The following is a 15,139-nucleotide window of genomic DNA, read 5'->3' as shown; positions in this document are numbered from 1 at the left end:
TTGAGCCAGAAGGGGTGAAGTATTGGGAAATCCTTGGTGAAATGTCCATTTTGTCCATCTGTCTTTTCTTTCCACTCATTTTTAAATGATTTTACAGAAGTTTTCCATGATGAGAAATAATACGATTTGACTTAGTAGGGCGCCATCTTCGATCGTACACCCAATATTCTTGATATTCACTTTTAATGACCTGACACTGGGAGAGGGTGGGGGGGGGTATATGAATAAGGCAACCCCTGTTGTTGGTAATTAGGCAAAAGTTACATCAATATGGAAATCATAGAATTCTTAAAATACCACAACTCTTTTCTTTTATTCTTATGTATTTCTGCTTCTATATTTTCTCTTATATTTGGTTTTCTCAAGTTATTTTTTTTATCTGTCTTCCTATTGTTCATATGCTATTTTTACCCTTACCTCTGTGGCTAAGTTCAAAGTACTATAGAGCTGGTAGTATTCCTTAATCTTCTACTAATCAATGAATTAGGATGGCTAAATTTAATGTGCTCCAGTTATAAGATGGATTTGAATGCTGGATCACGAAATTCTTAAATAGTGATTAAAATATATTCCACTTTTAGATATTGCTTAATATATCAGAAAGTCTCCAAGCACTTTACAGACACCCCTGTCATCGGATCATGACATGCCTGTATGCAATGTACATGTATACACTTTATTTGGATTTAGTGCTTTTAATATCAGAAATGTAACCTTGCTAAAAATGATGAATTAATGTGTTTTTTCTCTCATGACAATGATAGTCCAACACAGCTGGAGTCAATTACGTGATGCTGTCCAAGCCCATGTAGGATCTCTTAATTGGGGATACAAAGTAGCACTCAGGGAAAAAGATGTTACTTACATCAATGGTTATGCAGCATTTGTAGATGCACATACTATCAAGGTAAGTGCAGCTTGGGTTATAAGCTACTGAAATCCTTTCCTCTCATTGGCTTAAACCAAATTGGTTTCATGAAACACCACCCAGGATGTTCATAAAGTTTATTTCCACATTCTTACATGAAATATGTCAAAGACATTGCAGTAGAAAATCACAAAATATCAGAATACAAAGTATTTAGTACAAATATACCAAATACTTAGATTGAAAATGAACCCCCTAAATCATTACGAAAGACAATACGGAAAAAAATCCATAATGTGGGGGAGCAACAAAGGTCAAAGACCTATGAAGGCTGCTCCTAGAGCCATTTTGTGTGAAAAATATCAGATCAATCACAAATGTGTACACCCCCCCCCCCCGTCACAAAGAGAAGTAATTGTTAGCAAATATAGTATAAGAATGGGTAGATGACCTCATTTTTTCTATCAGCTGGCTTATGTGTATTAAACATTAACAGGATTGATGGACACGATAATTGATTGTAATTAAAGGGAACTCTGGATAGGTTGCTAAGCATCATACATATCAGTTATGAAAGTAACTATTAAACTGGGATATACAATGTTTCCTTTCTCTTTTTTTTGTTGATATTATTTAGTTTCATTTTTTTTCTGTCTTACTCTCTTTGTTATTTTGCTGTCTTCTGTCTTATTCTGTTCCATCACTCTTAACTTCTATTGCTTACAACTGATTATATCAAACTTTACTTTGTGAACTGAAAAATCGAAGCAAAATGAAATAAAAGCAAATAGTGATTTATAACCCTGACAGGTGGAAGTATGTACTTTACGCAGAAAGAGCCTTTTTTTAATTTGGACTGTAACATGAACCACACTGGTTTGATACTGTCAAAACCAATACTCGCTACCATACTAAAACATTTCCCATTCATCAAATGAAATGTACTTATACAAAAATCTATGTATCACATATTTTTTGTATGTATTTGATTTTTTACTTTCTCATGTATTTCTTTGTCTTTTTACTGTGTTTTTTTATTGTTTTTTAACATCAAAATTGTCAGAGATTTCATTCTTACCATAATTAAGATGAAATTAACAGAATTTATCCAGTCAAATAGAAATAATGATACGTGTATGAATTTTTATTAAAAACACGAGTTGCATCGACTTTGCACTCAAATCCATGTTTTTTGAGCAATTTTGGGTCTGACATACAATTACAAATTTTTGCTGAAGTTTGATCTCAAAGACTTAAAAGTAAAAAAAGTCTGCGAGTGGCATGGTGAAATAATTTCGGGCTGTGGATCTATCACAAAAAATGTTGGGGGAGGGGGCAGGCCCCATCTCCTGTCTTACTAGGGTTAAACCAATTATTCTTTTATAACCTGTTTCATATTACAGCTTAGATTTGATAAAGCTTCATCTAAAATTCATTTGGGTTCAAACAGAAATAAAGTGTAAAAAACAACAACGTTTTGTCGGATGAAAATTTTTTCCTGGCTTATGGGATTGGCAGATATGAACTTATCCTATAATTTGAACACAAAATATTTGCACAGCTGTATTATTGAACTTTGCATACTGTACCTGAACAAGCTTTTATAGCCCTCTTGCCGCTATGATAAAGCATTAAGACATTTACTTGTTTTATTTTGATTTGCAGACTGTGAATAAGAAAGGTAAAGAACAGATTCATACAGCTGAGAGGTTCTTGATAGCAACAGGAATGAGACCACGCTATCCTGACATTCCAGGCTCCATAGAATACACCATAACAAGGTTAATAACATTCCTTTGTCTCATTGCACACTTGTATTATAAATTATCTTGAAAGTTTGTTAGTACATTAATTGTTACGTTTTTTTTGGGGGGGGGGGGGGTGGGATGTATGCTTAGTAGTCTAACAAATTTGTTATTCAACCAGATGACTACATTGCTATCATGAAGCTGTATGTTAACCTTTTTTTTTTTCTTTAGAAAAATGCTATTTCATTGCATGACAGGTATAGGCTGTATGAAGTGAATGGGGATATAATTTCAACATAAGATGTAAAGTGCCAATCGTACTTATCCTTTTTGCCTGATCATCATGAAACTTGGACATAAGGTTAATCAAGTATCACTGAACATCCTGCATGAGTTTTATGTCACATGACCAAGGTCAAAGGTCATTTAGGGTCAATGAACTTTGACCATGTTTTGCGTATCAATATTGAAATCTTACCTCAAGTCTAAGTTTTTGAAATGTCATAATTTAACATATTATATGAAGTTATTGCTAAGTTATAAATGTGTGCTTTACTATGGTATCTTACATACAGTGATGATCTCTTCTCATTACCATACAACCCTGGTAAGACGGTATGTGTAGGAGCTTCCTATGTATCTTTAGAGTGTGCTGGATTCCTAGCTGGTATGGGTAATGATGTCACTGTCATGGTTAGATCTATTCTACTTCGTGGCTTTGATCAGGACATGGCTGAAAAAATTGGCAGCTATATGGAGAAGCACCATGTCAACTTTATCAGGAAAGCAGTACCTACAAAGGTTAGTGTGTCAAAAGGTCATGTCCAACATCATTTAGGTTTTCAATTCAGATAATTTCAGTCAGATGATCTTAAATAGGTTGCAAACTTCAGGGGGATGGGGGCGGATTCCGCCCCCTTGAGATCTCCGCCTTTGATGGCTTGAGAGCCGCGAAAATTTGCACAGTGGTAGTGTGCGATAAAATCTACAAGGCTGTATGAATATTCTTTCTGAATTTTTTTAATGAATTTATTATGCTAATTTATGCATGAAATAAAACATTTGCTCTAATTAACTTATCATGGCCCCAAAATTGCTGATTTTTTATTCACAGACTCTTTGTAAGATTCTGATCAAATGTACTTTTAAAAAATTTGGTATCGCAAATTTTTCTGATGTATTTTATTGTGTTTTTAATTTCTTATGTATTTCTTTGTTTTTTACTTTTTAAAAACAAATTTTTGATGGTAATTGTTGCAGACTTTATTCTAATCATAAACAAGACAAAAATATTCAATTGTAACCAGTAAAAGTAGAATTAATGATACACATATTACTTTTGGCAAAATACACAATTTGCATTGGATTTGTACATGAATTCACATTTTTTAGCAATTTCGAGTCAGACATGCACTTACATAATGTTGTGTAAATTTGTAATTGCGTACCCGGGCATTGCAAATTTGGTCTCAAAAGTTGCACGAGACTTGAAAGTAAAAAGTCAGCAAGCGACGCGGTTACAAAATTTTGTGCGGCAGATCAATCACGAAAAATGTTGAGGGGGCAGATTCCCCCCCCCCCCCTGGGCTTCAAATCAATCTTCCTAGCTTAAGTCCATGTGTTTTGCGTGATTAACGTAGACTTGACTTTCATTCATGTAATTATTTTGAAGTTCTGCGCAAATCATGTTTCACAAACTTTTCAAAAGTAATTGGTGCTCATTCAAGTGGACAGATTTTTCAACAGTTATAAAAAGATCTGTGCCAGCGTTTAAATTTTGAAAAAGCTTCAGGATATTACAAATATGAAATTCTACAGGATTATTTATAAGTTTACCTTTTTTTTGATACACACTGTAGATTGAAATGGTAAAGGACGGTCAGCCCCCAACCCTAAGGATTCACTACAAGAAGACAGAAAGTGGAGATGAATCAACAATTGAATGCAATACGGTATGATATCACTAACTTCTCTGTCTTTTGCATCTTTTCTTTTAATTGCTATCATGAAGCTGTATGTTAACCTAAAGGCTATGTCACATTATTTCGTGTAAGCCTTGTTGGTGATTGCTTGCAACTCACCCGCTATAAAAGTTTTGAGCAGGTTCAAAACATTTCTGCATGCATATCCGGCTTGCTTGCTCTCTTACGGGCAACTGCATGCAAGGTACGTGCAAGATACTGTCAGAGTTGGGTGACTTGCGGGTAACCTGCGGGTAGCAAAAAAGTCACCCGCAAGTCATGCACAAGGCTTGCAAAGAATGTGACAGGGCCATAATGAATATGATATAAGGTATGTTCCAGTTTGAGAGATAACCCAAATTTTGTAACCAAAGACTAATAGGATTCTGTACATAATTAGGATATTTACAGTACAGCCTCCACAACTATATAAAAATGTGAAATTAAACTATTTATATTTGTTCAGAGTCTGATGCTGGTTCAATGTAATAGTGATTGTACACCATTTTATGATTGGTGCTTGTGGGACATGAATTAATTTCTTCCCAACAAACTTCTTAGAATTCTGATAATGGTTAGATGCCAGCCCCTACCTTGAGTCCTTATGAGGGCATATTAGAGTTTATGAAAATTATCTGAGAACCACTGTTAGGTGATGAGCAAAGTAGGTAAGGTTGGCACTAAAGGCAATTGTCACATAGGGTTCACGTAAGGCCTTTACATTAGATTTTGCTCGTATTATTGATAACTTGGTTTTATTGTAGATTCTGATGGCAATAGGAAGAGATGCCTGTACCACAGATATTGGACTTGATAAGGTTGGTGTCATCACCAATACCAAGTAAGTTCTTCTTTTACTTTACCTTACACCTCTCTGAAGTACATCATGGGGAATCCTCTGAATGAAATCTGTAGGGAAATGTTTGAATTTAAATAAGTACCTGTATTGAATATGTCTTCACCCATCAAATGATTGGATGTACAATTAAGTATAACTGTAAATCAGTACAAGTAACTGATAGGTGTGTGTTCTTCTTCACCCTCTTTCACAAAATACAATTTAAGTGTTAATATTCTTTTTAATATTTTAGGAATGGTAAGATTCCAACTACCAATGAACAGACCAATGTGCCACATATCTATGCTGTAGGAGATATCCTTCAAGATGGTCATGAATTAACACCAGTAGCCATTGAAGCAGGCAAGCTTTTAGCTAGGAGACTCTACAATAACAGCAATCGTCAAGTGAGTCCAAATCATAACTTCTTAAAGATTTTGAGTAAAGATATATAAATTTGGTTATTGCTTATTTTGTACTGTTGAAATCAAGATAAAAGTGTTAGGATTATTTGACTGCTGTGTCGTAAATATTGAAATCTTAACCAAGGTAAAAGTTTTTGAAATGTTATAACTTTGAAAGTATATGGACCTATTTTATCAAACTTTGACAGACGATTACTCTTATGTCCAAGTTTGATGAAATAGGTTCATATACTTTCGGAGTTCTCTTCTTTCACAAGTTTCAGGTCACATGATAAACATCAAGTCATTTAAGGTCAACAAACTTTCTATTTTATTATCAAATAAAGTTATGTAATGAAAAATTATTCACTCGTTAATTTCAAAGTCATCACATGTAATGCAGGCAAAAGTGACAGATGTGTTTTGTTTCTGCCTGGTTCTCTTTCCCTTTCTTTCTATTTACCTGATGGTAGAGAACCTTGTAAAGTCCCAATCCTCATGGTTAATTGTCTTTGTTCCACAACAGTGTGACTATGTGAATGTACCTACAACAGTCTTTACTCCTCTTGAGTATGGAAGCTGTGGTCTCCCAGAAGAAGATGCTGTGGCCAAGTATGGACAAGAGAACCTTGAAGTAAGAATTATCTTCTAACAAGTGATATTGTATGGGTTTTTTTATCGTGCCTGCATGGCAGAGCGAGACTATAGGCGCCACTCATTTAGGGTCAATGAACTTAGACCATGTGGGAGGAATCAAAATTTTAACATAAGGTTAAGTTTTTGACATGTCATCATAACTTAGTATATGGTAGTCAAGTATTACTGAACATCTTGCTTGGGTTTCAGGTCACATGACCAAGGTCAAAGGTCATTTAGGGTCAATGATCTTTGGCCATGTTGGGGGTATTTGTTGAATTGCCATCATAACTTTGAAAGTTTATGGATCTAGTTATGAAACTTGGACATAAGAGTGATCAAGTATCACAGAACATCCTTTGTGAGTTTCAGGACACATGATCACAGTCATGATCACAGGTCATTTAGGGTCAATGAACTAAGATTATGTTGGGGGAATCAAAATGAAATCTTAACCAAGGTTGAGTTTTTGAAATGTTATGAGTTTGAAAGTAGGTATATATATATATATATTGGTCATTGAAACATGTAATGCAGGCAAGAGTGCCACAGGTGTTCTTTTTTGCTAGATTGAATCACGTAATGCAGGCGAGACTGCCAGAGGCATTCCACTTGTTTTAAAAAGAATGTGTAATTGTGCATAGTTTACTCTTACCATCTGTCCCTGAAACAACTTCATATTTGATTTTGATGATACAGATAATTTTGCTTTTCTAAACAATATCCATGCTTACTATAAATAAACTAATACATTTGTTTTCTCACCTGAACGAAGTTCGGCAGAGACTTTGTAATCACTTTTCCTGTGTCTGTTCGAAAATTGTTTTTGTTCAACTTGCTCTCATTTCGTTTTTTTTGCATCAGTTATGTTCATATGTGGTACATATGATCCTTGGGTAATACCACATGTGACCTTATGAGAATGATGGGGTCAAAGATCATCAAGGGGTCAAAAGGTCAAATGATATGAGGTCATGTTCATCCTTTTATGAAGTTTTGTCCAACTTGCTCTCATTTTTTTTCTGCATCAGTTTTGTTTACAATTTGTTAAAATGATCCTTGGGTAATACAACTTGTTTGTTGTTGAGGAAGGTAAGGTCAAAGGTCGTGTGTTTGTTCGACTTGGTCTCATTTCTGTATTTCTGCATCAATTATGTTCACACTTGGCATATATGATGCATGGTTCTACCACATATGTGTTTATGAGGATAATGGAGACAAAGGTCATCTAGGGGTCAAAAGGGCAAATGATATGAGGTCAGGCGTGATATTATCCCGACTAAAATCTGAATTTCGATTTTTTTTTTTTTTTTAACTTGAAATCCTTTGACCAAGAACATTCTCATGCTGTCAAATGATAAAACTATCATTCAGACTCACCTTGAGTAATCACTTTGGACTATGCAAGAGCTTGTAACCCCTACCGGGGCACCTCCCTACCAGGGCACCTCAAACATCATCGGTGACTTAGCAACCCTTGGTTAGTTTTCAGAGGAGAATATAATGCCTGTGAAGTTTTTTGTGCAATTTGTTCTCATTTCTTTATTTCTGCATCAATTTTGATCACACTTGGCTCAAATGATAATTTGGTAATGCCACATTTGTGTTGTTGAGGATGATGGGGTCAAAGGTCAAGGTTTTGTTCGAATTGTTCTCACTTCTTTATTTCTGCATCATTTATGTTCACACTTCATGCACATGATTCTTGGGTAATATCGCATGTGTGTTGTTGAGAATGATGGGTAAGAGGTCATCAAGGGGTCAAAAGGTCAAATGTTAGTAAGTCATGTCCTTCTTTGTTCATGTTTCATTAAACTTGCTCTCATTCCCTTATATCTGCATCAAATGTGTTTATAATCGGTATGAATGATATTTTGGTACTAATATACAGATTTTGTTCTTGAGGATGATAAGGCTAAAAGATCATATTACATATTTTATTGATCATGAAATCAGGCGAGACTAACTTCATGAACCACCTTGTTTTGTCTTTCTATTTAGCAACAAATTCAGACAATTTTTGCATCCTCTTTTAAAAATGTATTACATTGATATCTCATTTGAAATATATTTTGTAATCATATTTTGTATTCACAGGTTTATCACACGTACTTCCAGCCTTTAGAATACACTGTATCACATAGAGAAGCAAATGCTTGTTACGCGAAGATTATCTGTGACAAGTCAAACAATGTAAGTCACAATAAATATCTTTCAAACAATTGAGAAAGGAAGGCAATTTATTTTGACTCACTAGACAAATACATGAAAGATCGAATGGGTGAAGGTGTATGAAAATGAGACAACATGGTTCCCAGCCTATGAGGGAAAATTATTTTACTTTTTTCCAGTCAGGGAAATTGATTTTAAAAAAATAACTCAAATGAGGGAATTTTGATCAGCCCTGAAGTTGAAAGCACGGTTATCAGTCAAACCCTGTTATATTTTGTTACATATCAAAACAATATCCATTGAGTGACTGATTATAGTTTGTGGTATGGTGGATGGATATATGGGAAGAAGGGAGACAATTACTTTAGTACATGCCTGTGTAATAGCTTTTATTAGTTTTACATTATTTTTTATACTGAAAATACATGTAATTCACTGCAACAACTTAGAAAACATGCGAAACTAGAAATGGATTTAAATATTTATCAGGGAATTTTTGAACTTCCTCAGGGAAAAATCATGGAATTATGTTTTCTTGAAAAGCTTGGAACCCTGAATAAGTTTTGTTTGTTTTTTGATAGACTTGCATTGTATAGAAATGTAATTTGTTTGGTTTCCTGTTCTGGGGCCTGTTTCATAAAGAGTTACAACTACCGTAATGATTACACAGCTCAACAGCCAAATACAATCAATGAGATCCTGGTAATATCTTCAGTTTTCCTGTAGGTGAAACCTTGTTCATAGAACCATGTTAGAGAATGCACCTGATTAAGAACTGGGTTTTCTGAAGAAAAAATTCTTACAATGGATTGAAAGAAATTGTTTAACTTTTATTTTTTTGTTACATTTAGTCCTCCTATGACCAAGTAATTTATTATTTCAAGATTCCTTTCACCTTAAAAAGAAAAATTAGCACATGATCTTTGATAAAATTTCTTCCATTTCATTTACAGTCTGACCTCTCTTATCCTGACATGTGTGGACCAGCAATAATACTGATCAAATTGATAATCTTTGTGAAGTTATCCATTATTAGACTGATGAAATGTTTAAACATGATAGATGGCACTGTCTGTAATGTACTAAGACAATACGTGTTGTTTTTTCCCCCAACTAAATAAAAAAAAATGTAATCCAAAGTTCATATGTTTTTCATTCTTGTCTCTACTATCTTATCAATATAATTCCGTGTTTTTTCATTATAAGTTTAAAGGCTGTGTTTAATTGACGACTGTATGCATGTGACCTACATGTGAGTTAAGCACAATCAATTTTACGTGAACGGATTGTCTGTCCTCCACCTCTCAATTCGGATTCTTACAGTCAGGACACTGGCCCAAAGTTTATTGAATATAGAAAGATAGATGAAATGAAAAAGTACTTGGAAATTAACGAATTGTGACTTGATAACATCATTCAAACTTATTAAACAAGGTAACACAAGAATACCATGAAATATTGCATTTAGGTCTGATGTACATGCAAAGTTAACAATAATTATCACTATTAAGGGGCTGGTGAATAAATACAAATAAACTAAAGTACAACTCTAAAAAGAGTAATTACAAGGGGAGGGTGCATTCTTAAGACCACTCCCATTGACATGTTCGAGGGGAATAGGCCAAGAAATAAAGATAAAAACGCACAAAAGGAAGAGCGGTCTGACTGTAGTTAAATGATAACACATGGATTACATTTTATCAGTGATGTAGAGCCCCTAATCACTTTGGAATCTTAGATATATTTTCTCTCATTTGTAATGCTAAACCTGTTAGATTTTCAGATATGATGAGTAATACTTGTGGCTGATGGGAAGTCTTCTTTACAAACATGTGATTTGTTTTATCTTTTTTTTAAAGGAGAAAGTTGTAGGATTCCATGTTCTTGGACCAAACGCTGGAGAGATGACACAGGGATTTGCTGTAGCAATGAAGGCAGGAGCAACGAAAGAACACTTTGATTCAACTATCGGTATCCACCCTACATGTGGTGAGGTAAGTCAACCAAAGTCGGTCTATCATACATTCTCAAGATTTAGTAAATGTGTACTTGGTAAAAAGGAATTTCTGAGCACGACCCTGAAATGTTCTAGACATTACTATGTCATTTTGTCCTTTCATCACAAGCTTCATGAAATGTTGCTATGAAATACTTCATCAAATCTTTGAAGAATATTACACTCATTCATATTACACATGTGATGCATATTAATAATGTCATTGTTAAAAATATCATTATTTCTGGGGAATATTCTTTTCTCTCTGAAAGAATGAAAGCAACTGTCTTTTCTTTACAATTTAGGTTTTTTATGATTTGATTTTTTTATTGTATCTTCCACAGCTTTTCACTACAATGAAAGTAACAAAAAGTTCAGGTGAAGATATAACCCCATCAGGCTGCTGAGGTTAAACCCTACCACTCTAGTTCCCTTCTAGTACTAAACTTGTCTGCCTCTAAGAATTGCAAAACATCTTTGCACGATTTACTGGACATCTGTGTATGCTGCTAAACATTTTTTATTATTAGAATATTGCTATATCATTAGTTTGTTAGGGTGAGTAATTCTGTAGTCTTAAGAATATATTTTATGCTATTGATTGCAAAATGCATATAATACTTGTGTGGAAATTTATTTGATCTTTGTGTAGCTCACATATTTTGATATATAATATCTTAGTAATAACCTGTCTTCCTTATAGCGTAATTATCTTAATTTGTAGATGAGACACATGTGAAACAAAAAAGAAGAAAATCTGAAAAAGAAAAAAAAATGTAACTTGAGCAATACTGTGTGCACACTCTTGTGAAGTATCAATCTCTCAGAGGTAGACAAGATGAATATTAGTTGGGTATGAGTGGTGGGGTTACCTCGCTTTGTTTTCCCCATGAAACTTCATTGACTTCTGGAGCTGTAGCAATGTTACTGCACAGCACTATGATGGCTTACTTTGTAAACCCGCATCACGGAGCGAAGTCAGCTTGATGTATCCAGTCATGGAGTTTCAAGTTTTTTGTATCAACATTTTAATCCAGCTATGGTACAGCTGTTTAATTCAAGCAAGCCTTTTGTTTTGCATCTTTTATACATTCACTATGCTACCATGGATTTCCTAGGTTTTAATTCCTTTAACCTCTCTTATAACAATAAAATGTACTATAGCTGGATTTCAGTGTCAAATTATCATGTTAAGGTGTTTTGAAGATTTTTGCAAACTATCATCTTTGGAATAATCTCTCAAAATTATTTTTAGACCAAGTAAAAGAATATTTCATACGATACAGAAAAGTTTTGAATTCAGATATATCATTATTTACTCACAGGTATGACTTAAATTTACTGCATAGTGATTTTCGTATATTTTCATTGTATTTTAGGACATTCTTGAGAAGAATGACCTCTAATCATTCAACCATTTTCAAGTATCATCATGTGGTTATGATATATGTATTATTGTAAACTTTAATTGATAAATCTATTGTGCAACTTGCACAAATTGTACTAACAATATATTTTGTATGGTAAATACTGCAGTCACTAATCAATAAATTTTCCAGTTGAAAATAGATTATTATTATCATTTTGTGAAGCTTTTTGTATTAAATCACTTGAATTCTATTCATGAAAAAAAATTGTTAGAAAAAAAATTGACGGAAGAAAGTTGATGGTATTGCTTGCCTAATTGTTTATAACAATATTTCTATAGAGCAATTTTACTAAAGATAGTTACATTTTTGCACATGGATTCATGACATTTCATCGGAACATTTCCCTATAAAACTATATCATTGTAGGAACAGAAAAAATCAAGCTAGAAAATCTCTTTTTCCCAAAAGACTGCTTTTTGAGAAGATGTAAATTGACATTAAGCGAATGTGGTTAAGGGCATAGTTTGACAAACTTTCTCAATATGCTTTAAAACAATAGGGGTCTGGTACACCCACTACACCTCATAGGCACATGCTGGCATCTCATGTTGCATTGATACAAGAAAAACTACTTTATTTTCCACTCTTCTAGTGTATATGTGATATGTTACACACCGGGGACCGTTTCATCAATATATTCATCCGACAAGTTGTCAGATCTGACAACTTTCCATGATTTTGATTGGCTGAGAGGCACTGTTCCTATGGTACTTTCGGATAAAATGGGGCCTGTCGGATAAAACGTCCGACAAGTCCTATCATGAAACGCTCTCAGTAATGTAGGTCATTTAAAAGTAGTTTTCATACTTAATGGTGCAAACTCTGTTATGATTCTATGATAAATTGTCTGTACATTATATCACTGAGTAAAAGAAAGGAAGTCTTAATATCTGGAAGGCATTTCATCAACAATTTGATGTCTGATAGGTGTTTTTGTTGCTATGGAATCTGTTAGATAATGACAACTTCTCAGTATCAACAACTTCCATGAAATGGTCCCCAAATGTATACTGTATATAGATGTTTGAGAGACAGGAATGAGAAATGAAATCATGTGCCTGTCTAATGTGTGTGTGTGAAAAATGAGAACCTTGTGAATAACTGTCAAGAAGGATTTTATTAATATAAAATTTTGACCCTAAATGACATATTTTCCCCTTGTCTTGTATTGATGGCTTTAACCTAAATAGACTGGACTATTTTGATGCCTAAAGTTGACCGCACACCTTACGATTGGTCTGCAACCCGATTTGAGAATAAAATGTAGTAGAATTTGATACTAATATTGAGACTTGGAATATCTTACTGTGTAATGTTCTAAATCATCGTATGAATACCTGTTAAAATCTGTGACTATGCTATCATCCTCTTTTTTAGAATAAAAGCGAATTTAATATCTAGTCTTAATGACGTCATAGCAGGCGTATGATTGCTACGATTAATTAAGTAATTTGTAATTTGTAAAGGTAATTTGGCCTTTACTCCAAAATAAAGGCTTGCAATCTTTCAAAATGGTTATATTAGTAATCTTTCAATTAATTTTAACCTCAAATAAAATGATATGTTCCATAATCAGATCGCCAACAGTCGTAAGGTGTGCGGTGGCCTTAAGAAGACGAGGGGGGGCTGAACAACCCCCCCCCCCTTATGATCTCTGCCATCGATAGCAACAAAGATTGGCAAGCGCGTTACCCATGGCATTATCTACAAAGCTATGATATCAAATTCTGCGAAAAATCTCATTGCTCGTTGATTATGCTTATTTATGCATAAAATCATAAGTTTGCTCTAATTATCAAAATAATGCCCCTAAAATGTTAATTTTTGTTTCACATACTCTTTATAGGCATCTGATCAAATTTATTTTTTTTAAATGTCTACATCACATTTATTATCTCATGTATTGTATTGTTTAAATTTCTTATATATTTCTTTGTTGTTTGACTTTTTGTATTTTAATATTTTTTTCAATGGAAATTGTCAGGGACTTTATTATAACCATAAACAAATAAAATTAATTGATTTTAAGCAATAAAAGGAAAAATAATGATACATTTTTATGAATTTCGGCTAAAACCACTGTTTGCATTGAAATTTTACACAAATTCATGTTTTTGAGCAATTTGGGGTCTGCATGCACTTACAAAATGTTGCGTAATTTCAGAACCGCGTACCTGGGGGTCACAGTTTTCGTCTCAAACATTGCGCGAGACTTGAAAGTAGTCAGTGAGCGACGTGTTCAAAAAATTTTGTGCAGCAGATTTATTGCAAAAAATGTGGAGGGGATTCAGCAGCCCCCCCTTCAACATTTTTTGCTATCATTCTGGAACGGGCAGAGAAAGTGCTGTGAAATGTTTTGACATTTTCCTTTGAAGTCTTGCATAACTTTTGAGACCATTTTCATGACGTAGGGGTATTGCATCACAGTACCATGTGACTTGTAACGAGAAAATATGACGAAAATTGCTCATTTTTGTCTCGCTTGCATAGCAGAGTGAGACTATAGGCGCCGCTTTCCCAGCCGGCGTCAACATCAAATCTTAATCAGAGGTTAAGTTTTTGAAATGACAGCATAACTTAAAAAGTATATGGACCTAGTTCACGAAACTTGGACATTAGTTTAATCTTATATTACTGAACATCCTTTGCGTGGTTCAGGTCACATGACCAAGGTCATTAAGGTAAATGAATGTGGCCATTTTGGAGGTACAGTGTAATTATTAAATGCTGTCATAACTTTCAAAGTTAATGGATATAGTTTATGAATTGTGGACATAGGGGTAATCAAGTATCACTGACAAGTCTTAGGTCACATGATCAGGTTAGATGTCATTTAGGGTCAATGTACATAGTATTGTATCATCATATGAATGGTGTTTTTTGTGAATGATATTTTATCGCAGTTTTCAAAGTCAGCACTGCCGCTGTATTGAATTGCGTAATACCAATGTGATGAATGATATATGATTTATAATATATTAGGCCTGTTGTACAACTGGAGTTGCTTTCTTTGATAAAAACACCCAATGGTGTGTTCCATTTCAACTTGAAAGTTGTATTGGATTGAGGGTTGGGGAGTTAGCAAA

General features: G+C 34.1%; 1 protein-coding gene across 1 annotated transcript in view; it reads left to right on the top strand.

The window, feature by feature from the left end:
• LOC121410138 (thioredoxin reductase 1, cytoplasmic-like) overlaps positions 1 to 11,364 on the top strand; it is a 57,179-nt gene extending 45,815 nt beyond the window's left edge. Inside the window, exons 7-16 of the mRNA XM_041602025.1 lie at positions 765 to 907; positions 2,534 to 2,649; positions 3,192 to 3,417; positions 4,476 to 4,568; positions 5,342 to 5,418; positions 5,669 to 5,822; positions 6,346 to 6,453; positions 8,553 to 8,648; positions 10,487 to 10,621; positions 10,968 to 11,364. Of these exons, the coding sequence (XP_041457959.1) occupies positions 765 to 907; positions 2,534 to 2,649; positions 3,192 to 3,417; positions 4,476 to 4,568; positions 5,342 to 5,418; positions 5,669 to 5,822; positions 6,346 to 6,453; positions 8,553 to 8,648; positions 10,487 to 10,621; positions 10,968 to 11,030 (1,211 nt within the window). The 3' untranslated portion in view covers positions 11,031 to 11,364. The remainder of the gene's footprint in view (positions 1 to 764; positions 908 to 2,533; positions 2,650 to 3,191; positions 3,418 to 4,475; positions 4,569 to 5,341; positions 5,419 to 5,668; positions 5,823 to 6,345; positions 6,454 to 8,552; positions 8,649 to 10,486; positions 10,622 to 10,967) is intronic.
• The last annotated feature ends 3,775 nt before the right edge of the window (positions 11,365 to 15,139 follow it).

Source organism: Lytechinus variegatus, chromosome 3 (assembly GCF_018143015.1).
Source record: "Lytechinus variegatus isolate NC3 chromosome 3, Lvar_3.0, whole genome shotgun sequence".
Lineage (NCBI taxonomy): Eukaryota > Metazoa > Echinodermata > Echinoidea > Temnopleuroida > Toxopneustidae > Lytechinus > Lytechinus variegatus.
The sequence above is the reverse complement of the archived record's forward strand: the minus strand, read 5'-3'. Positions and strand labels throughout refer to the sequence as shown.